This window comes from Hyaena hyaena, unplaced genomic scaffold (genome assembly GCF_003009895.1).
Source record: "Hyaena hyaena isolate Hyena2069 unplaced genomic scaffold, ASM300989v1 scaffold_155, whole genome shotgun sequence".
NCBI classification, from domain to species: Eukaryota; Metazoa; Chordata; class Mammalia; order Carnivora; family Hyaenidae; genus Hyaena; species Hyaena hyaena.
Genome location: NW_024080787.1, coordinates 1,653,375 through 1,681,328, shown reverse-complemented (window position 1 = coordinate 1,681,328; position 27,954 = coordinate 1,653,375). Strand labels below are relative to the sequence as shown.

Below are 27,954 nucleotides of genomic sequence, written 5' to 3'. Positions count from 1 at the left end.
ACTAACTGGCAGAGAAGCCTGCTCTGTTTCACAAGACTTAACTCACAAGTCCAAGGACAAATCACAGAAGACATTAGGAAATGTGAACTCGCTGAAAATGAAACATGAACATTGGTGGGACGTAGCAAAAGCAGCACTTGGAGATACATAGTATTAACTGCTTCTGTTGGAAAAGGAGGAGGCTCTCAAAGTAATGATCTGAAAGAAACAGGCACCTGGGGGGCTCAGTCAGTTAAGCATCCAGCTTCAGCTCAGGTCATGATCTTGTGGTTCACAGGTTCGAGCCCCCCACTGGTCTCTGTGCTGACAGCTCAGAGCCTGGAGCCTGCTTCAGATTCTGGGTCTCCCTCTCTCTCTGCCCCTCCCCTGTTGCGTGCTTGCACGCTCTCTCTCTCTCTCTCAAAAAGAAACATTAAAAAAATTTTTTTAAAGAAAAGGAGCAAACCTAAGCAGCAGTAGGAAATAATGAACAGATGCCCGTGAAAGAACAAAAACAGGAGAGCAGTGAATTGACAAACCTCAGAAGGATCAGGAAGGAAAAAGGAAGTGCAAATAGAACTATAGGAAAGGTACAACATCAGGAATGGGGGCGGGGGACATCCCCTCAAGTCCTGTAAACCGTGAAAGGGCAGAGAATATGATGAACAATTTTACGCCAGTAAATTCAACCACGTGATGAGATGGACAAGTTCATTGACAGACACCAGCTGCTGGCCCTGCCTCACGGAGCAGATGGCCCAGGCAACTCCGATACCAAGTAAAGAGGCTGAGTTTGTAGTTAAAATCTAACACACACACAACCCGCTTGCGGGTCTGCATGGCTGCCCCACTGGTGCACTGCACCCAGCACTGAGGGACGCGGGATCTGCTCTACAGGAGCTCTTCCAGAAAACACAAGCGGAGGTCACACTTAGGGACTCCTGCGGCCGACAAGGCGTAGGACGGGAGCACACAGGATGCGGCGGATGTGGTGGGCTGTCATTCACGCCACCACCCCCCCGGCCCCCTCAAGAATATTTCTGGAAGTGTACACAGACTGGCAGCCATGCCCACCGTGGGGCAGGGGCTGCTCGTAATCCCCTTTTTACTTTGCAGATGGATTGCTTTTTCCCAAAACAAAGTCTAGAAAGCAAGCCGCTCACAGCAGACGAGCTGAGCAGAGGCTGCAGCTCGCCCACGGGGCTCACCTGAGCTCCACCTGCTGGCGGAGGTTGTCGGAACGCTGGCCCAGCCGGTGCGCCTCGGCCTCCTGGCGCTCCAGGTCCGGGCAGTGCTCCTGGAAGCAGCTGGCCAGGGAACCCGAGCACCGCTTGGCCGCCTGCAGGTTCTGCTCCACGTCACTGAGCAGGGACTTCTGGGCCTGCAGCTCGGAGGCCAGGGCCTGCCAGGGCGGAGAGAAGCAGACGGTGGGCACTGCGGCCAGAGCTCCGCGTGTCAGGGCGGCACCGCCCCAATGGTCTGGGGTCTCCTGCTTTGGGGGGGTGGGAAGCCTGGGCGGGGGGAGGACGAGGGCTTTGCCTCTGTGTTTCTCATTACACCTGGTGGTCATTTCTGCAGTGTTCCGTTCTGTCACCGTGAACACAAGCCGGAAAAACTACTGTGTAAGATCCTCGCAGGAAGCGGCATGTGCCCAGGACCAGAGTGGCCGGCTGCTCTCCAGCCTCAAGGCCTGGGCAGAGGCTTTCTCTCTGAGCCAGTTTCCTTGGCTCTGAGGTGGGAACATCAGCACAGAGCAAGGATCCTGTGGACCGGTGTGAATAAGCAGCCTCCTAACGGCCCACAGACCTGGGTGCCCACAGCATCCTGTGAAGTGACCCCAGGGCAACTGGGCAGATAAAGTAGATGCTGGGGGTGGGGGTGCCATCCGCTCCCAGAGCATGAGGGCCGAGCTGGCCAGATCTGCTTGCCCAGAGATCCTGGAAATCTGGGCAATTTTATGCAGATATTCAATTTTAAAATCAAGCACCTGATTTTCACAAGCCACACCGGCCCCATGAGCAGCTGGGATTTATGCCATGGGCCTCCATCCGCAACTTCTAAGTTGGCCCACTACAGCCTTTCAAACCCTGAGGGCTCACTGCCCTGGTGCTCGGGGCCTCCGTCCCCACCTGTTCAGAGCTGGAGGGTTGTGGGCACCTGGAGAGACGGGGTTCTGAGGCTCCCTAAATTTCCTAATCGCACTCACCACCAGCTCCTGCCTCTTGCTGTCCAGGGCCTGGGCACTCTCGGGCACCGCGTCGTCCTGGGTCAGCCGGTTCTCATACGCGGCCAGCGCCTCCCAGCCCTGCTGCAGGCTCATCTCTAGGCGGTGGGCCACGTCCACCCTGAGGACACAGGTCAGGAGTGAGGGGTGCCTGCCCGGCTCCACGCCCCCCCCTCCTCCCCGCTGCCCTCCCGCCACACACTTCTCCTGGGCCAAGTTCAGCAGCTGCACCAGGCGCTCGTATTTGCGGTTGGTGTCATCGACCCGGGTCCTCAGCAGAGGCGCGCTGCCGCTGCCCGGGAGGGACTGCATGAACTCCTCACACTCAGCCGTGCCGTGCACCTTCTCGGGCTCGATCCGCAGCAGCTCGTTGGTGATGTTCTGTGGGCGCCAGAGCCCTTGGAGTTGGCCACAGCCCGCAGCCCCCTTCCCTCCAGGGGCCTTGTGGGACAGCAGAAGCCTGAGGAAGCCTGAGCCCTCCCTGGGGAGCCAGCCGGTAAGGAGCACCCTGGGGAATTGTGACGCGGGGTCTGCGACAACAGGACTGATGGGAACGGACAGGTAGTGATCAAGCAGCTCCTGTCGCATGCACATCATGTGCATGACTTCATCCACCTTTGGGGGCGACCCCACGAGGTGGGTACGTTTCCTCTCCCCATTCACAGGTGACTCTCTGACCACTTAGGAAGGGATGCAGCGTGGCCTGGCCGCACCCCTACCCGTGTCCATAGTCCTCTGGCCCTGACTGTCTCTGAGGAAACTGAGGCCTGGGCTTGAATAGTGGGTCTGCGGTCAAGCAACGAGCAAGTGGCCCTATAATTACGAAGCTGCATGCGGCCCTGTGCTGCGGGGCGCGGTCACTGGTGTCATCCACAGTGCCATGACCTGCAGGCAGCCAGCCGTATGGGGGCAGCATGAGCCGTGCTTGCCCGTGGTCCTGGGGCCATGTCTGGGGCACCAGGGCTCTGGCACCTCCTCGGTTATCAGCCCAGAACAGCCCCCCATCACTCAGGACTTCTGGGGACGTGTGGCAGGTGGTCCCCGTCGAGCACCAAGGCCCCCGTGGGGATAAGACTAGGCTGGCGGTACCTTCAGGTCCTTGGCCCGTTCCGCACTGTCCTGCACAGCCCGGCCCTGCTCCAGCGGCGGCCGGAGGATCCCCGTGATCGCCTTCTCCTGCCGGTCCAGATCTCGGGCCACCCTGTCCAAGGCCGCCAACAGATGCCGCCCCTGCAGGTCGGAGGCCTCTGCCAGAAGGAAATCACAGAGTCAGGTGCGGGGGGAGGAGGTTGGGAGGAATGAGGTACAGGGAGAGGGCCTAGGAGACCGACCAGCGCCTTCTGGGGCTGACCCAGCCTCCCTCGCCCCTGCCACGCCCGTCCCCTGCCATCGCATCTGTAGCACAGACCGCCCGGAGCCTGGGACGGCGGCCGTCGCACTCACCTCCGGGGCTCTCTGCCTTCAGCACCTCATGCCGCTGCTGGAGTGCATTCTTGCTCCTCGCCGCCTTCTGCCGCACGCTCCGGTACTGGCTGCCCAAGCTGTGAGTGCAAACATGGGCTGGGGGCCTGGGGCAGCCCACTGCCCCCCTGCGCTTACAGACCTGGGACTCCAGGAAGTGGCTGGGCGTGGCCCAGAGAAGTCACGAGGCTCATCACAGTGCTTTGGAAAGCTGGAACCTGGCCCATGTGGAAAGTTTGCGATCATGCTGCTCTTTCTTTGCTTCTGGATTCAGGTAGACCCTCCCTTCCCTCTTTTCTTCATACCAAGTTTTACTACCTAAAATCATCATTTGTTCCTTTGTCTTCCCCACCAAGAAGTTGCTCCTGAGGTAGCAGCACAGAGTAGGTGCTCAATAAATATGTGCAGAATGAACAGATGAAGGCATTACTTGCATCACTCATTTAACAAAGGATTCTTGGGTACGTAATTCGCACCAGGTACTGAACGAGGCCCTGGAGACTAAGTCCGCAGGAGCCCCTCCCTGCGTGAGACTGACACACAGGGTGCTAATATGGGGCGGTGTGTGTGTGTGTGCGGTGGGAGAAGGTGCTGGAGCCAAGAGGCAGCAGCACTTTTCCTGGAGCTAGGGTGGAGGGGGAGTGGAAAATAGGGAGACTTCACAGAAGAGGTAACCACGGAGCCGTCTTAATTCAGGGCCTGAGCCAACCAGGCCTCAAGCAGGTGTCTGGTAGAGGGGACAGTATATGCAAAGGCCCAGAGGAACTTGCAGAGAAACTGCTCACTGGCTCTGCCGCCCACAGCCTGACATTCACATGTGGCAGCTCAGCCTGGCTGATGGGGTCTGCTCCTGTCCCACTTGACGCCCAAGGGGGTGCAGGTGTCGGGTGGTAGTTGCCTCCTGAGGCTGAGTCAAGATGCCCAGGGCTGCGAGTGCAGCCAGTCCATGCCGGCTCCCTGCTTTGTACCTGTCGGCCAGAGCCAGGGCCTCGGGATCAGTCGGGGGAATCACGAAGCAGACGGCAGGGGCGGTCAGCTTGTTCCCTGTGCTGTCGGTGAGGTCCCAGCTCTCCCCGTTGTTGCTCTGCAGGGTGTAGCTGTAGCCCCGTGAGATGAGGCCCTGGCAGGGGCAGGCCGGTCAGAGGGCACGGAGAGACCTGCCCCGGCCAGTGACCAGGGGCCCAGTCGCCATCTTGGCCCACCCCCCACATCTCAGCCCATCTCTGCAGCCCTCCCCAGAACATTTCGCCACAGAGAGCAGGGAGGGTCCCAGCTGCACGGGGAAGTGTTGGATTTGCTGTCTCAACACCTGCCTGGATTGGATTTCCCTTTGGAGAACCCCCGCCCCACAGTCCCTGACTACTCAGGCTGGGCATGTGACTCAGGCCTGGCCAGTGAGAAAATGGCACCTGCCAGCCACAGTGACTGGTTTAGGCGGGAGGCAGGACTTAAGCCGGCAGAACAGAAGACCAGGGTAACTGGTGGGGTACTGCGGGGGGTTGGCAAAGAGTGAGCCGACCACAGAGATGGACGCAGCTCCCCCGAAAACACTGTGTGAGCCCCTGAATCCAGCCTTGCCTCTCCTAAGACCTGTCAGTGACATGAAAGGGGCAGCTCTGGGCCCAGCCTGCCCGGGGCTCCTGGGGCCCTGGGGCAGCAGCTCACCTGGTCCCCCTCAAAGTCACAGAGCGCCTCCACGGGGATGGGCTTGAGTGGTGTCTCCCGCCGGTACTTGAGGGGCACCACCTGCTGCCCTCGCTTCTGCAGGCCCCGCACCACATGCTCGTACTTGTCCAGAGCCTTCTCCTGGTCCTGAATGCGGGGGGGGCGGGGTGTGTGCTGAGTGAGACACCACCTTCCCCAGGCTGGAGCTGCAGGGGGCTGTGCGGGGAGGCCCTCACGGGGCCCGTCACTCACGTCCAGCTCCCGCAGCAGCAGCTCTATCTGGTACTGGTCCTTGAAGTCAGGGCTGTATTTCTGGTTCAGGTCTGAGTCCACTTTGCACAGCAGCTCCTGGGCAGCCTTCATGTCCCGGTGGAACTAGGGGAGACCAGATGGCCCTCTTACAGACTCAATGCAGCTATGGCTGCAAGCCCAGCCCCAGGCGGGGCCGTCCCCACCCCACTCTCCATAGCTCAGACACCCGCCACCCCTGCCCCAATCCTCCCCAGCCGGCTTCCTGGCAGCCTCTTGGGCCAGAGCCCCTCCCACCAATCCACATGAGACCACTTCTACAACATATGAAGTTTTCGTATATATGTACCATTAAGCTTAGGTTCTTTGCTATTCCTATTCTCTCTTTGAGTTAGGGACACCCTGACTTAAGTGCTACACTTTTCAAAGTCTTGATGCCCAGAGGACAAGCCTCCCCACTTTGCTCTAGAAAACTGTCTTGACCATTTTCCAGTCTATCAACTCCGAAACCACTCCTGGTCAGCTGTCCCCTGGGCTGTGACCACAAACAGGGCTGAGGGGTCCCTGTGAAGCTCGCAGCCCAGTGGGGGTCTAGACACTGAACCAGGAGTTACTGGAGTATCACCTGAGTTCAAGAGTCTCCCTAGTCCTCAGAATCAGGTGACCAGCTCTTGTTAAAAATACATATTCTTGTGGCAGTCAGACAGTGTCCACCAATGAGGAACGGGGGAAACACAGTGTGGTCTGCCGATACGACGGAGTATGATTCAGCTGTAAGAGGGAATGAGGTTCTGATTCATGCCCTGACATCGACGACCCTCGAAAACATGAGGTTCAAGCTAGAGACACCAAAGTCCACATAACATGTGAGTCCAGTTTCACGAAATGTAGACTAGGAAAGTTCACAGAGGCAGAAAGAGTGAGGGGGTTGGGGGAGAGAGAATGGGGGACTGTTTCATGGGTGCAGACTTCTTGTTTGGGGTGATAAAGTTTCCGGAAACCTTTCCAAGGTGAAGGCTGCACACACACTGAGTGTAATAAACGCCACTGGATTGTGTGCTTAAAAGTGGCTAAAACAGCAAATTTCACATTATATGTATTTCACCAAAATGAAAACCCCACACTTATTCCTGGGCCGCAAATGAACTGCTGAATCGGATTCTCTGGCCCCGTCCTCCAGAGAAGACAGGGCCGGGCGAACTCAGGGGTGCACCCATGTATGCCATCAAAAGCATGGGCAGGGGGAGGCCTGGGAAGGCAGACCCGCAAAGCTTCCGGAGGAATCCGTGCTCAGGCCACGAGTAAGCTAGGTAGGCACCGAGTGCTCCCAGCAACGGTGCTCCGGGGCCGGCAGTACCTGGTGGTAGTCCTCCATGTACTTGAGGTGACTCTCCTCACAGATGAGCAGGTTCAGGTACTCCTTCCAATCTGCGTGCACGGCCTCCATGTGCGCCTGCCCAGAGAAGGTGGTGATGGGGGTGGGGTTGGCAGGTGCCCGGGATGCAAAGGGAGGAATGGCAGGACTCTGGACCAGAGAATGGTGGGGGACGGGGCATCTCCCTGGATGTGGCCCCCACAGAGGCACCCAGCTTCTTCCCGGGTGTGGGAGGAGAGAGGAGACATGGTGAGGAGCCAGGCAGGGGGTTGCTGTGTTCAGGTACTTGGGTTGTGCGCTGCGTAAGGAATAAGGAGGGGCTGCATCTTCCCAAAGTGGTGCTCTTAAAAATTCTCACAGTGGTGTCCGTCCCCTCCCCAAATTCATGTCCACCCAGAATGTGACTTTATTTGGAAATTGGGTCTTTGCAGGTGTAATTAATTAAGGATCTCAAGAAGGAATCATTTTAGATTTGGGGTGAGCCCCAAGATCAATGGCTGGCGTCCTTATAAGAGAAGGAGATGAGGGGCGCCTTGGTGGCTCGGTCAGTTAAGTGTCCAACTTCAGCTCAAGTCATGATCTCGCAGTCTGTGAGTTCAACGTCCACACGGGCTCTGTGTTGACAACTCAGATCCTGGAGCCTGCTTTGGATTCTGTCTCTGTCTGTCTGCTCCTCCCCCACTCACACTGTCTCTCAGAAATGAATAAACGATAAAAATTTTTTGGAAAAAAAAGGAGATGACCTACAGACTCACAATGGAGACAGTTGTGTGACGACAGAGTGCATGAGTGACGCAGCCCCAGGCCAAGAATGCCAAGGACTTCTGGCAAGCACTAGAAGCAAGGAGAGACGTAAGAAGACTGTGTCCTAGAGCTTCCAGAGGGGACAAGCTGCTTGTCAACACCTTGATCTCAAACCTTTGGCCTTCAGACTGTGAGACTATAATTTTCTGTTGTCTCTTTTTTTTTTTTAAGTTTTTTTTTTAGTCATCTCTACACCCAATGGGGGGCTTGCACTCACAACCCTGAGATCAAGCATTTCACACTCTTCTCACTGAGCCAGCCGGTGCCCTGGTTTCTCTTTAAAGCCACCCAGTCTGTGGTCATTCGTTAGGGCAGCCCCAAGAAGCCACTACCAGGCAACGCATGGGCTTCAGAAGCCCAGGGGCCCAGGGCAGGAGGTGGTAAAGGAGAAGACAACGAGAGCAAACAGGGTCAGACCGAGCAAAGAAAGACAGCACGACGTAGAAACAGACAGACACAGGATGCGGGACCCTCAATCTTAAGGGCTGCCTGAGGTCACCCTGGAGGAGGCATCCTTTCCCAGGGCACACGCACCTCAATGGAGTTCCTCCCGGGGTGCTCGGCGGCCAGCAGCTGGTCCCCCTCGCTGTGCAGCTTGTTAATTGTCTCCTCTTTGGCCTCCAAGTTGCGGTTGATGAAATTCTGCACGGGGTGGGGGTGGAGGTGAGGGGGGGAGGGGCAGCCCTGCGCGCCCCCTCGCCCTTCCCCCAAAGCCCCAGGCCCCGGCCCACCTCGTACTGCCGCCTGCGGCTGGGGTAGTCGAGGTTGCGGTCACTCCAGTCGTACTGCACGCGGCCCTTGGCCTGTCGGTCCAGCCAGTACAGCTCGTTGGTGCAGCGCTGCATGTAGTCCCGCAGCGTGCTCAGGTGCTGCTGCCGCGCCCGCGACGCCGCCTGCGGGGTGGGGTGGGGGCGGGGCACAGGCAGGGCTGAGCCGCCCTGCACACCTGTGCACACCTGCCCCCGGAGCTGCCGGCTCCGCCCCCTCGAACGAGTCACAGGGCCCTCCGGAACGCGTTCACGCATTCAGCACGCGTCCCTCCGTGGAGCGTGTGCGACGCGCCCTTCCCAGCAGTGTGCGAAACTGACCCTTTTCCGGGAGCCTCAGTTTCCTCACCCGCAAAATGGGGCTAGCAGCCGCACTGACCTCGTAGGGTGCAAAGACCGTCAGGCAGTTGGTGCTCAATAAACGTGAGCATCAGCAGCTTCTACTTTTGCCTTTGTCACGATGACCGTATAGAAGGCTGGGAGGACAGGAGCAAACTATTTCCCACGTGAGAGGGGTGGGTGCGGGGCCGGGAGGAGCGGGAAGGGGGAGCGACGTTTGCATCTGCTCAGCACACAGGACAGTAGCGAACGCGTCCATGGGGCCTGCCCTGTGGCAGGGGCTTCTCCCCAGCTGAGGCCATCCTAGGAGACAGGGCTCCAAGGAACTGCATTTTTACACAGATGAGGAAGCCGAGGCTCCAAGAGATTAAGTAGCTGGCTGCCCGTGTCCCCACCAACCTGGGATGGAGGAGTCGGCCCCGGGGCCCCCGCATGCCCGCAGCTGAGGTGTTTGAACCAGCTGCGGCAAGGAAGCGTTTATACACCACTTGCACAATTTTAATTTTTTTAATGTTTATTTTTGAAAGAGAAGAGAGAATGGGCGTGAGCAGGGGAGGCGCAGGGAGAGAGAGGGGAAGAAAGAGGGTCCAAAGCAGGCTCCACGCTGACAGGAGAGCCCGATGTGCGGCTATAACTCACAAACTGCAAGATCATCACCTGGACTGAAGTCTGACGCTTAACTGATTGAGCCGCCCAGGCGCCCCAACTTGTGCAGTTTTAAAAAGAATATGTGCTTGGGGCGCCTGGGCGGCTCAGTCGGTTGAGCATCTGACTCTTGGTTTCGGCTCAGGTCATGATCCCACAGTTTGGGTTCGAGCCCCGCATCAGGCTCTGCGCTAACAGTGCAGAAGCTGCTTGGGATTCTCTCTCTTTCCTTCCCTCTCTGCCCCTCCCCCACTCGCTCACGTGCACTCTCTCTCTCTTTCTCCCTCTTAAAATAAAAAAAAAACATTAAAAAAATAAAAAGAGCACATTCCTTAAGGATTCTAAAAGGGGAAACAGAAAACTTTCACTCAAGTGCATAGCATCCTACTTGGTGCAGACAGAAGGTGCTTAACGAAGAAATAAGCAGTCACTCGTAGTATGGGCTGTATCCGTGGCTCCATTAGGGTTTTCCGTGAGCACAGAGCAAGGTGGGATGCTTCTCAGGAAGGGACTCAGGGTACCACATCCTTCCCACTTACCCCTCTCATTCTGTTTGAAGTGTTTACTGCACACGCCTCCTGTGCCCACGCCACCTGCCACCCACCTCCCCTCCCCCCATCCCCTGGGGGCCTCGCTCACCAGCAGTTTCTGGTACTTGGCCTGGAGTTCGCTGTTCTGCTCCTGCAGACAGAGTTGACGGCACGGGGTAAGGGGGTGCTGCGGGCGTGGGCCCCTCCCTCCCCAGGTCCAGGCCCGCTGCACATGGTGCACACCTTGCCCCCATCCTTGGCCAGGTGGGGTCCGATGGCCTTGACCTCGTTGTGGAAGATATTGTGCTGCTCCACCTGGTGATCCACCAGCTGCAGGTCTGTCCCAAAGCTCTGGCTGCTCAGGTTGTCCTGGGAGGGCGGACATGACCGGCAGGGGGTGGGCAAGGGCCGTGGGGACTCGCAGCCCCCCCACCCCAAGAACCAGGGAGGGAGCCAAGGGTCCCTGGGAGAGACGCGGGGAGACACTGTCCCCTTGAATCTCACTGTCACCTCAGAGGCCCACACGGTTGTCATTTCCATTGCACAGGTGGGGAAACAGAGGCCTGGGCCAGGTCAGGCCGCTGGGAGACGACTACCGGCTCCAGCAGCCATGCTTCTCCGTGGCAGGGGGCACAGGAAGGACAGCAGCCAGCCAGAAATCTGGCCCCTCCTCCTAGCCAGCCGGGACCCCAACCACCAGAGCTGGAGAACAATCCCAGGACAGTTCGAGTCTCCACCACTTGCGCTGTGTGACACTGGGCTAGATGTTACACCTCTCTGAGCCTTGACCTTCTCACTGACACAGGCGTCAGGAGACCTCAGGAACACCACCCTCCAAGGCAGGACCGCGGTACCCATTAAATGGCGGGGTCCACCCCACGCACAGCTGAAGCCTGGGCCGTACCAGCTTTTCATCCACCAGCGCTGCCCAGTTGACCTGCGGGTCTACCTCCTTCACCACCAGGTTGTAGATCTGCTTGTGTTTCCCGCGGAGGCTGGTCACGCGCTCCTTCAGCTGACGGATGCTAAGTGGGGGGAGTGGCCATCCCTGTCAATGGGGCTGGTTGGAAGGCCCACCGCCCACACCGCTACCCCAGCAGGGGCCTCGCACCCCAGACCCCCATCTGGGGCTTTCTGTTTAGTGTCCTGGAAGCACAGGGTGACCCTGTGGCCTCAGGTTCTGGCCAATCACTAACACCCTCCCTCATCCTTCCTTCCCTATCAGTGTTTCTCCAGGGCCTACTGTGTGCCCTGAACCATAGAAGGTTCTGGAAGAAACGATCAGGTTCAATGCTCTCTGGAGTCCACCATTGAGCGGGAACAGAGGGGTGGGGTGGGCCATGACAGGAACAGCACAGGGGGTCGTGGAGGCATCAAGAGACCCTGGCCCTGCCCGGGGGGAGCGCAGAGCCAGGCGGGAGGCACCGTGGGTGCCCATCTCTCTGCACCTGAGCTGAGGGGAGAGCGTGAGCACAGGAAGCTGGCGGGGGCATCGGGCAGTGTGCAAGCATGCTCAAGAGCTTGGAGGTCAGACAGCACGGTGGTCAGGAGCTGTGGTCACACTGACCAGAGCAGGGGACGTCAGCCTGAGCCTCAGTTTCCCTGACTACAAGATGGGTCGTCATGAGGATAACACGGAGTGTTTGGCATCCAGTTATCCCTCAGTCAATCCTGACTTGGGCTGCGGGCTCGAGCAGGCTTGCAGTCGTCCTGCCCGGCCCCAGGAGCCAGACGCAGAGGGGACCTACTCTTCTGCAATCATGTCTCCTTGGGGATGCTTCATGTGCTTGGCGATGGCCGCGTCCGCCTCCAGCACGTACAGCAGCTTCTCGGAGTCCGACACCTTCTGCAGGGTGACGTCCTGGTGCTCGGGCTGTCGGCCCTCCTGCAGTCGGGCCAGGTCCTGGGAGAGTCAAGACAGAGAGGGATTCAGTGGCGGGAGTGGGAGGGCCGGGAGGAGAGGCCAGCACGGGGCTCGCTGGTCCTGCCCAGCCTCTCCTCTGCTTCTCAACAAACAGCCCAAGTGCCCACTCTGGGGGGCTCCTGGACATAGCTGCGAGCGAAGGGGCACAGCCCTGCCCAGCCCAGTCGGGGAGACCACCAGGTAGACAGACTTCGCAAAGGTGACTGTAAGTTCATGCACATTGGTGTTTACCAAGGAAACACACCAGAGGTGGCACAACAGACACCTATTATTTATTTTCATTTTTGAGAGAGAGAGACCACACACGTCAGCACGGGGGAAGGGCCGAGCAGTCTACATTCAGCACAGGGCCCCATGCGGGTCTCCATCTCATGACCTGAGCTGAAATCAAGAATCAGAAGCTTAACGGACTGAGCCACCAGGCACCCTGGGGACCTGCTTTAAGATCCAGTGGTCAGTGAGCCTCCTGGGAAGTGATGATACAAGTTAAGAACTAAGGATGAAAGATGTTCTCGGCAGTGGGAATAGCCTGTGCAAAGGCCCTGAGGCAGGAAAGTGCAAGCATGTGTCTGGAAGACAGGCTGGAGGAGGAAGTGGGAAGGGCACCAAGCAAAAAGGCCGCCCTGTATCCTTAAAGCCAATGTCTTGGGGCTGTACAGGGCAGGAGCAGAGCCTAGGAAGACAGTGAAGTCAGCAGTTGTGACAGGGCCAGGTGAGAGCTGAGGGTGGTGGATGCTGGGGTGGCATCTGCAGAAATGGTGAGCGTAAAAAGAGTAGGTGGATATTTGGGAGGTACAATCAGGGTCGCGGATGAGCCCAGGGTCTCTGCTTATTTAGGGAAGAAAAATGAACTGGCAGTCAGGACAGCAGGTATCTAAACACAGCCTGTGAACTCACTTAGCCCAGCCACATGGCCATGCACGGCCCCAGGGGCCCCAGGGGAAGTGCTGACAGGCTGGTGACCAAGCTGAAGACAGACAGGAAGTAACATGGGGCCCCCAGAGGGGCCAGCGCCCTCCCCAGCTGGGTCTCAGTGGCCCCGTCGCTGCCATGGGAATAAGGAAGAGGCGTCCAAGTGAACTGAGGAATTTCTCAGCAGTAAAAAGATGGAGCCCCCGACACGCTCCGTCAGGGATGAGCCTCGGGAACTGCAAAGCGAGAGAAGCCGAAGGCCACATGGCATAGGGCTGCGCTTGCGTGAACAGGCCTGGATCGGCTAATCCACACACACAGACAGTAGATGAGTGGTTCCCAGCGGCTCAGGTGGAGTCAGGAACTAACTGTAAATGAGCACAAGGGATCTTACTTGGGTGTGTGTGTGTGTGTGTGTGTGTGTGTGTAAATGTTCTGGAAACGGGCGCCGCACCACAAAAAAGAAGTGAATGGAGGTGATGTGGTGCCTGATCCAGAGTGCCCTCAGGGGAAAGAAGAAAAGGTGTTGAGCCCATCTGTCCCCGCCCACCTCCAGGAAGGCTGAGGGGCAATGGGGCCTGGTGCCCGGAGGGGCTTGGGTGGGGCCAGTTAAAAACCACCACCACCACCACCACCACCACCACCACAAAGCATCACGGTTCTTGGCTTGGATGGAATTTTATCCACTCTCATTTCCAGCGGACCTGCAGCTCTCTTGGGCACTTACGGAGTCAAAGATTAATTTTGCAAAAGGGGGAAGTAAATTAATCATTACCTCATTCATGCAAGTGCTCTGTGTGTGAATGCAAGCCCTCTTGAAACATGCCAGCCGGGATGAGAAAGAGGACCTCTAGCTGAGAGATGTCAGCTAGCCATGCAGGAGTTCAAGAGTTCACAGTCAGACAAAACAGATCGATGGTGATCGAGGTCAGCATGGTGGTTACCTCTGGGGGATGCGGATTGGGAAGGTCACAAGCCAGCTTTCCGGGAAACGTTCTGTCTTGCCCTGAGCAGTGGTCACGTAGGGCACAAATTCTATACACCTTACAGAATTTATGGCTAAAGTTAAAAGGTTTTTACAAGTAAAAACAAATAATATGGACTGATGTATCTAATAAATTACACAGGGCACCCGGGTGGCTCAGTCGGTTAAGCATCGACTCTTGATTTCGGCTCACGTCACGATCTCACTGTTCCTGAGTTCAAGTCTTATGTCGGGCTCTGTGCTGACAATGCAGAGGCTGCTTGGGATTCTGTCTCTCCCTCTCTTTCTACCCCTCCCTTTCTCTCTCTCTCTCTCTCTCTCAAATAAACAACAACAACAACAAAAAACTGGGGTGCCTGGTGGCTCAGTGGGTTAAGCATCCAACTTCAGCTCAGGTCATGATCCGGTGGTTTGTGGGTTCAAGCCCCGTGTCAGACTCTGTGCTGACAGCTCAGAGCCTGGAGTCTGCTTCTGATTCTGTATCTCCCTGTTTCTCTACTCCTCACCCTCTCATGCTCTGTCTCTCTCTCAAAAAAAAAGAAATAAAACATTAAAAATTTGAAAAAAAGTGTTAAGATTTTTTTTTAGTTAAAAAAATAATAAATTACACACGTGTTGATGGTCAGATGAGTGATAAAGCAAATCTAGCAGATGTTACTGGTGGAATCCAGGAGTTAGAAATATGGATGTTCTGGGGCGCCTGGGTGGCTTAGTCGGTTAAGCGTCCGACTTTCGCTTAGGTCATGATCTCACGGTTCGTGGGTTCGAGCCCCGCGTCGGGCTCTGTCCTGACTGCCAGCTCAGAGCCTGGAGCCTGTTTCCAGTCTGTGACTCCCTCTCTCTCTGACCCTCCCCTGCTCACACTGTCTCTCTCTCTCTCTCCTAGAAATAAAAAAAAAAAAAAAAGAAAGAAAAGAAAAGAAATATGGATGTTCTCTGTGGAATTCTTTCAGCTTTTTTGCTGAAAAAGTTTGGCATACAAGATCACATGTGGTCGTATTGTACGATTTTGTTTATATGAAATATACAGAAGTAAATCCACAGACACAGAAATCAGATTAGGGTTTCTGGGACTGTAGGGAAGGGCAGAAAGGAGTGACCGGCTTTGGGTATGGGGTTCCCTTTGGGGGAATGGAAATGTCTCAGAAACTGATGGTGGCGGTAGGTATATAAATGCAACTGACTCGTACGCTTTAAATGGTTAATTTCACGTTATGTGACTCTCACTTCAATTTAAGAAAACAGGAAAGTTCAAGAGAACTTTTGGCTAATAAAATGAATAGTGATGTCTTCTGAGAAATGATAGGAAGGAAGTTAAGAAAAGAAACGAAAGAGATTAGTTCCTATGGTCATCAGAGCATGGTTTCTTTTTTCAGGTTTGTTCACTTGAAGTTAAAAAACTATTCAGAATTATCCCCCAAGTACATCCTTGTTACTGTGAGTCATTAAGAAAATAAAATGAGAGCACTAGACCCTCCTATTCACACACGCACACCCACGTGTATGCATGGGAAAAGGTCAAAAGATACGCCAAAATATTAATAGCTGATCGATCTCTCTGGTGGTGGAATTATACATGACTTCAATTTGTTTCGTTATACTTGTTTATTGGTCCTGAAATATTTGTAACGAACCCGTATTCCTTTTATTAGGACAAAAAATGGACACACCCAAAAAGCTGTTTTCATTTAGGAAAGAAAATAGCACCGCGCCATGAGAAGAGGGGAGTAGAGATTGTTCGGGCGCCTGGGTGGCACCGTCTGTTAGGCGTCTGACTTCAACTCAGGTCATGATCTTGTGGCTCATGGGTTCAAGCCCTGCACTGGGCTCTGTGCTGACAGCTCGGAGCCTGGAGCCTGCTTTGGATTCTGCGTCTCCCTCGCTCTCTGCCCCTTCCCCACTCACACTCCGTCTCTTTCTCAAAAATAAAACAAACAGAAAAAAAAAAACAAAAAAAATTTTAAAAATACAGCAGAAGAGCTGGGACAGAGCTGCAGCCTGAACGAAAAGGTGTCGTGGTTGGGGTGGGGGTGAGGGGGTACTGTGGCAGGTAAAGGCTGGGGGATGGGCAGGTGAGCACAGGAGAGGAGCCAGGGGAGGCCCCTGGCTGGGAGCAGAGAGCTCCACTTGCCTTTCCTGCCTTCTCTCCCCACAACTCTCTCTCTCACTCCCACCTGCGCTGTCCCTGTAGATCGGCCCTTGGGTGGGTGGACACCTGCATGGTCACAGGGAGGGGCAGCTCCCTCATGACCTGTCCACCTTCCATCCTCCACTCCTCTGGACCCACCTCTTGGCCACCCTACTGGGCAGGAATGCAGATGAAATACACACCATCCAGTTAGGTTCAAATTTCAGATAAACGATGCATAACTTTGTAGTATAAGTATATCCCAAACAGTACATGAGACATATATGAAAAGACTATATGGTGTTCTCCAAGTCAAATTTAACTGGATATTCTGTATTTTTATTTGCTAAATCTGGCAACCCCACCTCTGGGATGCTTCTGGGGCTAGCTCTGTCACTGACTAGTCACCCCTGCCCTCTCTGAGCCTCAGTTTCTCCAGCTACAAAATGGGAATAAGCTCAACCACACTGGGCTGGTGGGGGCTTCAAAGAGAAGATGACTGGGGGCACCTGGGTGGCTAAGTCAGTTGAGTGTGCAACTCTTGATTTCAGCTCAGTTCATGATCCCAGGGTTTGGGGATCAAGCCCTGTATGGGGCTCTGTGCTCATAGCATGGAACCTGCTTGGGATTCTCTCTCTCTCTCCCTCTCAAAATAAACTTTAAAGAGAGAGAGAGGAGACGATCATCTTGGCAGCTCTCAGGTACGAGTGCACGCCAGTGTCCCGCACGGTACAGACTCCTCAGGAGACTACGGCTCAGAGCAGCTGTTAGCCCGTGTCACAGAGGAGGAAACTGAGACACAGACAGGAAACATTATTTTCCCGGCTACTTTCTCTCTCTTCCCTGAAAAAGGAGGATCGCATGGAGCTGAGGAGAGGCAGGGGTAGTACAAGAACAAGGGATATGGATAATACTGAGCCCTGCAGGGCACCTGCTTAATCGCATCGGATCTTTACAGCAGCCCAGGGCCTGGGGATGATCGCTCTTTCCCTCTCAGAGGGAATCACATGCACAGAGAGATAAAGTGACTGGCCCAAGGTCACACAGTAAGTGCCATAGCTGAGATCCCAAGCAAGGCCTGGCTCCTGAGACCATGATTCTCCTCCACACAGGGTCCATAAGCTGCAGGAACTGGGGGCCTTGGCAGTACTGACGTGGGGCTGGGTCGCTGTGGGGGGGGCCATCCTGTGGGCTGTAGGGAGTTTATTGGCATCCCTGGCCTCCACTCACTAGACGCCCGACCACCGCACACCCCCAGCTGTGACAGCTAAAAATGTCTCCAGGTGCGTCCATGTGTCCTCCGGGGGTGGGGTGCAGAATCCACCCCCCAGGTGAGAACCAGTGGGTCAGACAAGACTGGCGGCACTCACGCTCTGCATCTTGGCCTCCGTGTCCACGATGTTCTTCTCCACCTGGTCGGCATTCTTCTGCAGCTGCTCAATCAGCTCGGACAGCTCCTTGTTAGAGATGCTGCAGGCACAAGACAGGAGGTGGGCCAGGGTCACCCCAGCCTCCGAGGGAGCCTGGCTGCCCATACTCTGTCCCCCCACCCCGCCCCTACCCCATCACTAAAGCCATAGAAATGGGGCCACAGGGGGCGAGGGCTTCTATCTTTCCATGGCGGCACAATACCATTACTGTGTTTTCCCTCCTATTTTTTACTGAGATACATTTCACATGCCATAAAATTCAACCTTTTAAAGCCTATAATTCAGTGGGTTTTAGTGTTTTCACAAGGTTATACAGCTATCATCACTATCTAGTTCCAGAACGTTTTTGTCACCCAAAAAGAAACCCCATTAGCAGCCACTCCCCATGTCCTCCCCCAGCCCCCACTAGTCTATTCTCTGTCCCTATAGACTGGCCTTTTCTAGACATTTCATACAAATGCACTCATACAACATGTCTGGCTTCTTTCACTTAGCATGGGACTTTTGAGGTTCAGCCAGATTGTAGCAGATGTCATTCCTTTTTAGGGCTGAGTAAGACCCCACTGTGTGAACGTATCCCATTTCGTTTATCCCATCATCAGATGATGGGCATTTGAGTTGTTTCCACCTTTGGGCCATTAGGAGTCATGCTGCTGTGAACATTCGGACCCAAGTTTTCATGCAAGCTCCTGGTACTTTCAATCTATGCACTCAGGATAAACTCCACGGAAATAAAATGACACTAGATTCTAGCTGGACGCTTGGTTGCCTGCACACATCAAAGCCTGAGCCTGCCTCTCTTGCTGAAAAGCAGAGCTTGGCATGTATCATGGTCAAGTCAGGGTGGGGTTAGCACCAAACTGAGACTTGAAATCTGAAGAGTTTTCTCACTTTGCGTACCTTTCTGGGTAGGGTGTTAGGAACGGGAGGGAATTTGTGCAAGCAAAGAGCTGGGCACCTATTCAGTCTCAAAAGTTTGTGACTATGGTTGTTAAGGAGTCTTACTGCAGGATGTCCAGCCCCGCCCCTGTTGCTTGGGATGTCCAGCCCCGCCCCTGTTGCTTGGGATGTCCAGCCCCGCCCCTGTTGCTTGGGATGTCCAGCCCCGCCCCTGTTGCTTGGGGTGTCCAGCCCCGCCCCTGTTGCTTGGGGTGTCCAGCCCCGCCCCTGTTGTTTGGGATGTCCAGCCTCGCCCCTGTTGTTTTCTTTCAACAAAGGGAGAAACAAAAACCAGAGAGGGAATGCAACTTGGCCAATGTCACCCAGCCAGTCAGTAATGGTCAAGATTAGCACTTAATTCCCCAATGTCCATCAAAACCCCTTTTGTACTGACTCTACAGGGGAGCACAAGCAGCCAAGAACCCAGAAGTTTCCTTTCACCTGCACACATTAATCACCTACTATATGCCAGGCCCAGCACTGCACACAGACAAAGCCTCACCCTCTGAGAGGTCACCCCCCTAGATGGGGAGGAAATCAGCATTTATAGAAATAGTCATAAGATTGAGACAGGCTAGGGATGCTCAGAGGAGCCTCTGGGCTGGCTGGAGGGGGATGGGATTAGTCATTGAAGGCTTCCTGGAGGAGGTGATGGTGGCTAGTTTCTGAAGAATGAGGAAGAGTTTGGGGTTCATGGAAAGAAGTCTTCAATGAGAAGAGGTCCCCTTGAGGTAGGCCAGGCCAGGGCTCTTGACCCTCAAGCAGAAGGGGGCCACCCCCTCTTCAAAGTGGAACTTCCAAATCAAGGCCTGGGACCCACCTACTGTGGCATGAAACACTCAGATTCCCAGGCACTAACCCAGACCCTGTGAATCTGCATCCCCAGAGCTGGGCACAGGAAGCTGTATTAATATTGTTGTTGCTTATACAGGTCTCCAGGGCACCCTGATACCCTCCAGATTTTGAGGTCCAGCACTGCAGGTACTACTGGTATGGGTGTGGGGAGAGTCGAGGAGAGGGGTCAGAGACTGGCACAGCAAACAGACCCAATAGCCTGTCCATCCGTGCCTCAAACCCTGCCTGAGAGCCTGCTCTGTGCCAGGCCTGGACACACAGGTACCAGGGGAAAGAAACAAAACCCAGCTGCACCCTCTGCTAAGTCAGTCAAGGAGGCAGTTTTTCCTCAAGTGGGGTCCCAGGAAGTTCAGTCCTGTAAATCACTCCCAGAATGAAGGCTTTGTCAGTCAAGGCAGTTCAGAAAACCTGGCCCCTCTAGAAGTCCATGAGCCAATAAAGGCTCTGAGCAGTCCTGCGGCACAGAAAAGTGGTATTCAGGAGAGAAGGCAAGGAAGGCTAAGGAGGGACTATGTGTAGAGGATCTGAGTAAGGACAGGCTGCCAGGTCACGAGCTGAGCCCACAGCCCCCACCCCCTGGTCAGACCACAGGGGAACATGAGCACTTCCAGGCCCCTCCGCCCACAGAACCACTGACCCTCAGCCTGACCTGCTGCAGTCAGATGGAGCGAGTCTGAACCCAAATATTTAACCCATGACTGCTCAAGCCAGCATGAGGAAGCTGCAGTGTGGGTTAGGTGGGAGCCTTTGGCCTGGCCCAGCCCCACCTCAGGACAATAGGCCAACTCCACAGCAGGCCCTTCGCTGATCAGGCAGTGTGAGGACGCGCCATCTGGACCCCACCTCAGCCCCTTAGTCCAGCCAAAGCCTAGCACCAGAAGGGGGCAGAGGAGGGGTGGGACAGCCAGTACCGGGAACCCGGTGTTCCTGGCACAGAAGAAAGGAGGGTTCGGGGGGAGCTTCTGGCCAGAAAGGCATTGGTTCCAAGTCCAGTTGGGCCATTTTCTGCTTGGACCATCTCAAGCAAGCACCTTCCCTCGAGGTGCCTCAGTTTATCCATCTGTTAACAGGGGATGACCACAAGGGCATCACGATAATTTGACACTGCACAGGCTTCACCAGACATCAGGCACATTCACAGGTACTGCCTGTGACATCCTCACCCTAAGCCCTGGGAAAAGCTAGTGTGTCCCTTTACGGATAGGTTACAGGAAACCAAGGTTCAGAGATGTCAAGATGCCTACTCAGCGTTACACAGCTTGTGAATGGGGTCCCAGGACTCTCTCCCAGGGCAGTCTTGCTCTAGAGGCCACTTCGTCAAACACGGGGCTCACAGCTCCTCACAGGGTACTGGAAAGATCGCAAGCCAACCTCCAGCAACAGCCATCACCAAAATAGTATGAGCTCAGATTTACTTTCCACACACCAGGCTCTCCACTCATTTATTCCTAATCTTCATTACAACCCTGTGAGGTAGGTGTTGGCCCAGTGGGTAATCATCTTATTATCCCCACTTTGCAGATGTGGAAACTGAGGACCAACGAGTTTCAGTAACTTTCCTAAAGTCACATGGTAATTAAATGTTACAGCCAGAATTCCAACCCAGGCAGGCCCCCAAGTCTGTGTCTTAAATGACCCATGTGACTATCCTACAAGGCTGCCAGCACATCCAAGACATGTAACCAATTAATTTACAAAGCCAAGTGCCCTAGGCCACAATGGGATACCACTTCTCACCCATTAGGATGGTAATAATAAAAAAGACAGACCATAATGATTTGGTGACAAGGATACAGAGAAATCAGAACGCTTGCTCACAGCTGGTGGGAACTGTAACATGGTGCGGCTGCTTTGTAAGGTGTGGAAATTCCTCAAAAAGTGGGTGTCCGGGTGGCTCAGTTGATTGGGTATCTGATTTCAGCTCAGGTCATGATCTCACGATTTGTGGATTCGAGCCTGGCATCAGACTCCCAGCTGTAAGCATGGAGCCCACTTCAGATCCTGTCTCCCTTTCTCTCTGCCCCTTCCCAGCTTGTGCTTTCTCTTTTCAAAAAATAGAAAATAAAAACTTAAAAAAAAAGTTAAAGGGCACTTGGGTGGCTTAGTTGGTTAAGCGTCCTACCATGTACCAGGTCATGATCTCTTGGTTCCTGGGTTCGAGCCCTGCATCAGGACCTGTGCTGACAGCTCAGAGCCTGGAGCCTGCTTCAGATTCTGTGTCTCCCTCTCTCTCTGCCCCTCCCCCACTTGGGCTCTGTTTGTCTGTCTATCTGTCTCTCTCTCTCTCTCTCTCTCTCTCTCAAAGGAATAAACATACAAAAAATGTAAAAACCAAAGTTAAACACAAAGTTGCCACATGACCCAGCAATTCCACTCTTAAATATCTACCCAAGAGAAATGAAAATATAGGTCCACACAAAAACTGGAATCAAACACAAATGTTCATAATAGCACTATTTACAAGAGCCCCAAAATTAAAACACAAATGTTCATCAACCGATAAACAAAATGTGGCATACAATGGAATATTACTCAGCGTAAAAAGGAAGCATGCACCGACACCTGCTATATCATGGATGAACTGCAAAACCATTGTGCTGAGTGATAGGAGATAGACACAAAACGTCATGTATCGTATGATTCCATTTATATGAAATATCTAGAATAGGCCAATCCATGGAAGCAGAAAGCAGATTAGTTGTTGCCCAGGCTGAGTGGGGGGCTGACAAGTGAGCACTGAAATGTATGGGGTGTCCTTTTGGGGTGACAAAAATGTTCTAAAATTGATTGTGGTATTGATAGTTGTGTAATTCTATAAATATACTAAAAACCATTTAATTGTACGGTTTAAATGAGTGAATGGTATGGTATGTGAGCTATGTCTCAATAATGCTGATACCAAGGAACCTGGGTGGCTCACTTGGTTAAGTGTCTGACTTTGGCTGAGGTCAAGATCTCACGGCTCATGAGTTCGAGCCTCGCATCGGGCTCTCTATTGTCAGCACAGAGCTCGCTTCAGACCCTCTGTTCCCCCTTCTCTCTGCCCCTCCCCTCTTCTCTCTCTGCCCCTACCCCTCTCTCGTGTGCTCGCAAAAAAAAATAAACATTTAAAAAGTAAATGAATAAATACATAAATAAATCTGATACCAAAAATATTGGCAAGTGCGGTTTCTAAGTGATGGGGACTTGTTTCCTCTTCCCCCAACCCCTTGAGCCTTCCTGCCTTTTATCCTGTTTTCCACAGAAGCTAGACCAGCTCCAGGCTATGCCCAGCTGCCTGGAAGATGCTAGTTAACACGCACAGTGTCGACCACATGCCCATGGGTGCTAAGCAAGTCACATATAGATTAGCTTCTTTAATCCTACCAGAGCCTGAAGTAGCACAGTTCTCCAATTTTACAGATGGGAAAACTGAGGCACAGAGTGATTCAGCAACTTGGCCACAGTCCCACTACCAAAAAACAAGGAGAGCTGGGCTTCTAACCCAGGTCTCTGGGGCACAGCCCTAGCACTTCTGCCTGTGGGTTTGGATCTGGAATGAGAAGCCCCATAGGATCCTGTATTCTGGCCGGGAGAGCGCTCAGTGTCCCTCTGAGAGCTCCAAGCCTCCTGCCAGGAGTGCAGGACTGTGGGCAGGTTGGGGGCCAGCAGAGACACGGCACAGATGCCACGGGGGCTGGAAACTGGCCTGGCAGGTCCAGCTTTTCATCTCAGTAATAAGCCCCACCGGGGCAGCCAGACGGGGCATCAGCCCGACTGATGGAGACCAAGTTACAGCCCTTCCCCACCACCCCCATCCGGTCCTGTTTCACCCACGGAGATGACAATCACCGGCTGAGCCAGGAAAGCAGAGGTGCCCCCACCCCAGAGAAGGGGGGCAGGTCTGAGTGACAGGCTTAGAGAGCGACACGCCCAGCCTCCTTCTACTTACTCAGAAGTTTTACACGGACACAGGTTCTCAGGGCAGTGGCCTCTGGCACTAGAAGGTGTCTGGGAAGTCATCCAGCCCCACCTGCTCGTTACAGAGATGAGCAAACCGTGGCCATCAGAAGCAAAGGCCCCTATCCAAGGTCATACAGGGGTAGCCGGTATATGGGGCCAGACAGGGTTCACATGCTGACTGTGCCAACCATTGGTAGAACCTCGGAGAAGCTACTTTATGTTCCTGAGCCTCCATTTCACTATCTCTAAAATAGGAAGAGTCCATCCTACCCAGCTGAGTGAGGTGGGTGGGGGAGGGTCAGGGACAGGTCGGGAAACACCTGAATCAAGTTTCAGGGTAGCCTCTAGAGTCCCAAAAGCAATCAGAGGTCATTTGGTGCACGAGTGGGGTGTCCCTGGTTTCACCAGCGCCTAACCACTGCCTGGTGCGTAGGAGACACTCAACAGGTACTCGTTCAGTGAAGAAACTCGAATTATTCAGCACATTGTAGGGGCCTCACTAATGGTAAGGATGACCATTCATTCACACAACACGTAATATTGCACTTTTACCGCCCACAGTGTTGGGGAGGGGGGAGGGCGTTCACAATGCACCTGAGCCTTTATACTGCTCCCTGAGCTATGCACATGGACTCCCGCTTGCCAGTGGTGTGGGGTCCTGTAAAATAAGTTCCTTCTGAAAATCAGTAACTTCACGATGGAGAGGAAAGAAGTCATGTTGATAGTGTGGAGCTCCCAGCACCAGGTAGCGAGGACACAAGATTGCTTCCAAGGAACCCTTCCTAATATATGACGTCCATCTCAGGGCTAGGAGCCGGAGACAAGCCCAGACTGCGGGACACTCTACAAAACACCTGACCAGCCCTCTCCCCAAGTGTCAAGGTCATAAAAGAAGACTGAGGAATTAGCCTGGAAGAGCCTAAGGAGATGTGACCGCTAAATTCGACGTGAGGTCCTGGAGCAGAAAAAGGACATTACCGGAAAACTGGGGAATCAGAAACAAGTCTGTAGTTTAACACTTTTTTTTTTTTTAAGTTTATTTATTCATTTTTGAGAGAGACAGAGATAGCACAGTGTGAGTGGGGTAGGGATAAAGAGAGAAGGAAAGAGAGAATCCCAAGCAGGCTCTGCACTGTCATCATAGAGCCTGACGTGGGGCCCAAACCCATGAAACCTCGAGATCATTACCTGAGCTGAAACCAAGAGTCAGAGGCTCACCCAACCAAGCCACCCAGGAAGCCCCAGTCTATAGTTTAAAGAAAACTTTCCTTCTAGATTTCTGGGTTTTCTGGCAAACCCCTATAGGAGTAGATGCTTCTTGGTGATAAGAATGGCGTCCAGGACACCCCTCTGTGGACAGGCAGGGAGGAGGTGGGATGTTATGGCCCAAGACCCCACCTGGTAAAAGCTGGTGGGGCTCAGGATTCAGCTGTCCCCACAACAGCCCCCTTAGCCCAGCCCAGGTGCTGCCGTGTGGCTTGCACAAGCAGGTGGGGGTCGCTGGCAGGTTCTGGCCCGTTTCTCCTGAGAATCAGCCCTCATTTTCTTCTCCTGGGCTGAGGAAGCCACAGTCTGGCATGAGCCCAGGAGGGCCGGAGTCCTGTCCAAGGTGACAAGGTGCCCCATTTATATGGTCTAGTCTGCAAATGAGACTCTTGGCACAAGGAAGGAAAAATGGGGTGCAGGCTGGTCAGGGGGCTACCTGGCATGTTCTCAAAGCCCTGGGCTGGGTTTGAGGACATGCTGAGGGACAAACAAGGGCTTTTTGGGTTTGAGGCTGCAGGCGCTAGCCTGGAACAGGTACCTCTTTGTGTCCCAGGATGTACTGGGAGGTTTAGAACTGCAGGGAGAGAGGCTGAGAGCCGTAAATGGCATCAGGTACCCATTCTATCACCAGGAGTTAGAAACTCAATAACCACCGTCCAACCTGCTTTACAGGTGGCCACTCACGGCCCAGGAGGTCAGCAGCTATGCAGGGAGCCGGTCAGCAGGCCAGCAGGGGTGCTGTCCAGAGAAGTGGGGACAGAGGTGGCCCTCAGGTCATCTAGACACCACAGATGGAGTACATGGGAAGGAAAAGAGAATGAACACAGGCATCTCAGGAGACCCTCCTCCCTCCCATCCCCCCAACCCACCCCCCCCAGCCCCTTCTTCCTACTTTAATTCTGTGCAGGTGCCCCTCACCCTTTTCCACAGCTCAAGGGGGCAGTATTTGCCTAATGGTTAAGCACCCAGATAGAAGGCAGCTGACCTGTATTCGAATCCTGATGCAGTCCTTACTGAATTACGAATTACGTGGCCTCTCTGAGCCTCAGCTTCCCCATCTGTGTGGGGGGGCGAGGGGGGGGGAGATCATCACAATATGCATGCCACAGGGCTGGGCCAGAGGTTAAATGAGAGAGTGCTGCTGCCTGGGACAGCCCAGGCTCTCTGCTTCCACTCAGGTCACTGTCCAAGGACCTGGGCTCCTTTTAAGGACCTGATAAAAGCCAGCAGCCAAGCCCCAGTGGCAGAGCCCACTGGCACCAGGAAGCTTAAAAAAAAAAAAAAAAAGACCCCAGGCCACCGTGCCATTCATGCTGATCCTCGTGCAAGCCAAGACTCGCTCTGGCTCCTCCCTGAGGTTGTCGCCTCGCCCAGGCATGGGAGGTTCGCAGGTAACTTCGATATTAGGAAATGTGTCCTCCAATCCAAGCAGGGAGAGGCTGGTGTGCATATATGGGCAGTGAGGCTGCTGGAGGGATGTGGATTCCAGGCCGGGTCGGGCTGAACTGCCTTGGGATTAGGCTTAGAATCAGATTTGGGATTTGAAGTGTGTGGGGTGTTTCCACCACAGGGTTTCTGTTGTTCTGAGCACTCTCCCCTGTCTGCAGGGGGGAAACCACACACAGGGAGGGCAGGATGGGCCTGTCCACCTGGTTGTTCAAGTGGAACCCAGATCCCCGCCTTTCCCTCCCCTGGTGCAACCTGGAACCGATCTCCTCCCCTTGCTCTGTGGTCTCAGCCTCATCAAGGCTGCTATGGCTCACCCGGACCACTGTACCCCCACCGTCTCCCCGAGACTTGCTGCCCCCAGCCCACTTTGGTGCATTTCAAACACAACCCGGTCTCACTCCTGTCCAGCCTCCACCTTGCCAGGGCTCCCAAGTGCTCTGGGAATAGAGCTCATGCTCCTGCCACAGCCCACAGGGCCCTCAGCCCTCAACCTGTGCCCAGCCTTTTGTGCTTCAGGCTGTGCCTTCTACGGGTCTCTGTCCAGAGCTCTCCTCCAGGACCACCCTGGCTAAGACTGGGTTTACTGACTGCATGCCCATTGGCCCGCTCAGCCTCTCTATGTCCTTCCCAAGCTCAGCAGCCACTAGAAGGATTTGCTTCCCAGCCTCCGCCCTCCAGGAGAGACCCAGGCCCTTCCAGGGCGAATGACCAACCCCCCAGCTAGCAGTGAGCCAGCCTTGCCGCCTTCTGCACTCTGTGCCCAAGTCACACTGAACCAGTGGGCCCATTTTCCTCTTTATCCTGCCTGCAGGGAAGGAAACTGAGTCATCCTGGAGCAGACCAACAACGTAGACTCTGGTGTTGGTCTGCCTGGGTGGGCTCCTTAGCCCCCCTGTGGCTGTTTTCTGTGAAAAGGAGATGAGAATTGGTCCCACCAGAGGGTTCAGACACTTGAAGTAGACAATTCCTGTAAAGCCCTTTGGATGCGGCAGTCACACAGCAAAGGCTCAGGGTTGCCGGGCTTTGGTCTAGTTTGTCCATTTTGCCATGTGTACAGCACCCAACACAATGCCAGTCCCAACAATGTGTCCCCGAGCTGAGCCAGCGTCTGGCAAAACTCAACGTGCCATTTCTCCTGCCCACTTCAATCTCCTCATCCGTAAGTAGGGTTATGGCGTCTACTAGCAGAGTGGCAAACAGAAAGACACATTTCATAGGTAGGAAAGGTCTCCAAGTGAGGGTTTGGTACTCTGTCCCTTTGCGTTCAAGGGCACTGCTGTCTAAGAGAAATAGGCTGCGAGCCATGTTTGTAAAATTTTCTAGCAGCCCCATGAAAAAAGTCAAAAGAAATAGGTGAACTTAATTTTTATACATGATGTTTAACTAAATATATTAAAATTATTTTGACAGGTAGTCGACAGAACATTATTTAAGAAATTTTTTTAATGTTTTTTATTTATTTCTGAGAGAGACAGACAGCGTGAGCAGGGGAGGGTCAGAGAGAGAGGGAGATGCAGAATCTGAAGCAGGTTCCAGGCTCTGAGCTGTCAGCAAGGAGCCTGATGTAGGGCTCGAGCCCACAAACCGTGAGATCATGACCTGAGCCGAAGTTGGACGCTCAACTGACTGAGCCACCTAGGCGCCCCGAATGTTACTGTTTTTAATGTTCATTTATTTTGAGAGAGAGAGAGAGAGAGAACAGGGTAGGGGTAGAGAGAGAGAGAGAATCCCAAGCAGAGTCTGATGGGGGGCTTGATCTCATGACTGTGAGATCATGACCTGAGCTGAAATCAAAAGTCAGAGGCTTAACCAATTAAGCCACTCAAGTGCCTCAGAACATTATTAATGTGATACTTATGTGATATTTTACATTCCTTTTTCATATCATGTCTTCCAAAGCCCGGCATGTAGTCTTAGCTTGCAGCACATCTGAGCTCGTTCTAGGCACACTCTGTGTGGCCACTGGTTCCCAAGTAGGATGGTGTGTGTAGGTTTAGGTGATTCTGTGGCTTCTGGACCTCTTTGCTTTAAGCCCATCAGTTCTTCCTTATTAAAGCTGATAGATGCTCAGAGCATCTAGTGGTCC

At 54.1% G+C, this 27,954-nt stretch overlaps 1 protein-coding gene across 1 annotated transcript in view; it reads right to left on the bottom strand.

Annotated features, from left to right (window-relative positions):
- PPL (periplakin) overlaps window positions 1-27,954 on the bottom strand; it is a 46,957-nt gene that overhangs the window by 7,121 nt on the left and 11,882 nt on the right. The window contains exons 2-17 of the mRNA XM_039239301.1: window positions 17,358-17,457; window positions 11,787-11,941; window positions 10,943-11,063; window positions 10,282-10,407; window positions 10,148-10,189; window positions 8,489-8,650; window positions 8,292-8,399; window positions 6,936-7,031; window positions 5,582-5,704; window positions 5,330-5,476; window positions 4,633-4,784; window positions 3,647-3,744; window positions 3,293-3,450; window positions 2,406-2,584; window positions 2,186-2,324; window positions 1,188-1,381 (exon numbers count right to left, since the gene is read on the bottom strand). Of these exons, the coding sequence (XP_039095232.1) occupies window positions 1,188-1,381; window positions 2,186-2,324; window positions 2,406-2,584; window positions 3,293-3,450; window positions 3,647-3,744; window positions 4,633-4,784; window positions 5,330-5,476; window positions 5,582-5,704; window positions 6,936-7,031; window positions 8,292-8,399; window positions 8,489-8,650; window positions 10,148-10,189; window positions 10,282-10,407; window positions 10,943-11,063; window positions 11,787-11,941; window positions 17,358-17,457 (2,100 nt within the window). The remainder of the gene's footprint in view (window positions 1-1,187; window positions 1,382-2,185; window positions 2,325-2,405; window positions 2,585-3,292; window positions 3,451-3,646; window positions 3,745-4,632; window positions 4,785-5,329; window positions 5,477-5,581; window positions 5,705-6,935; window positions 7,032-8,291; window positions 8,400-8,488; window positions 8,651-10,147; window positions 10,190-10,281; window positions 10,408-10,942; window positions 11,064-11,786; window positions 11,942-17,357; window positions 17,458-27,954) is intronic.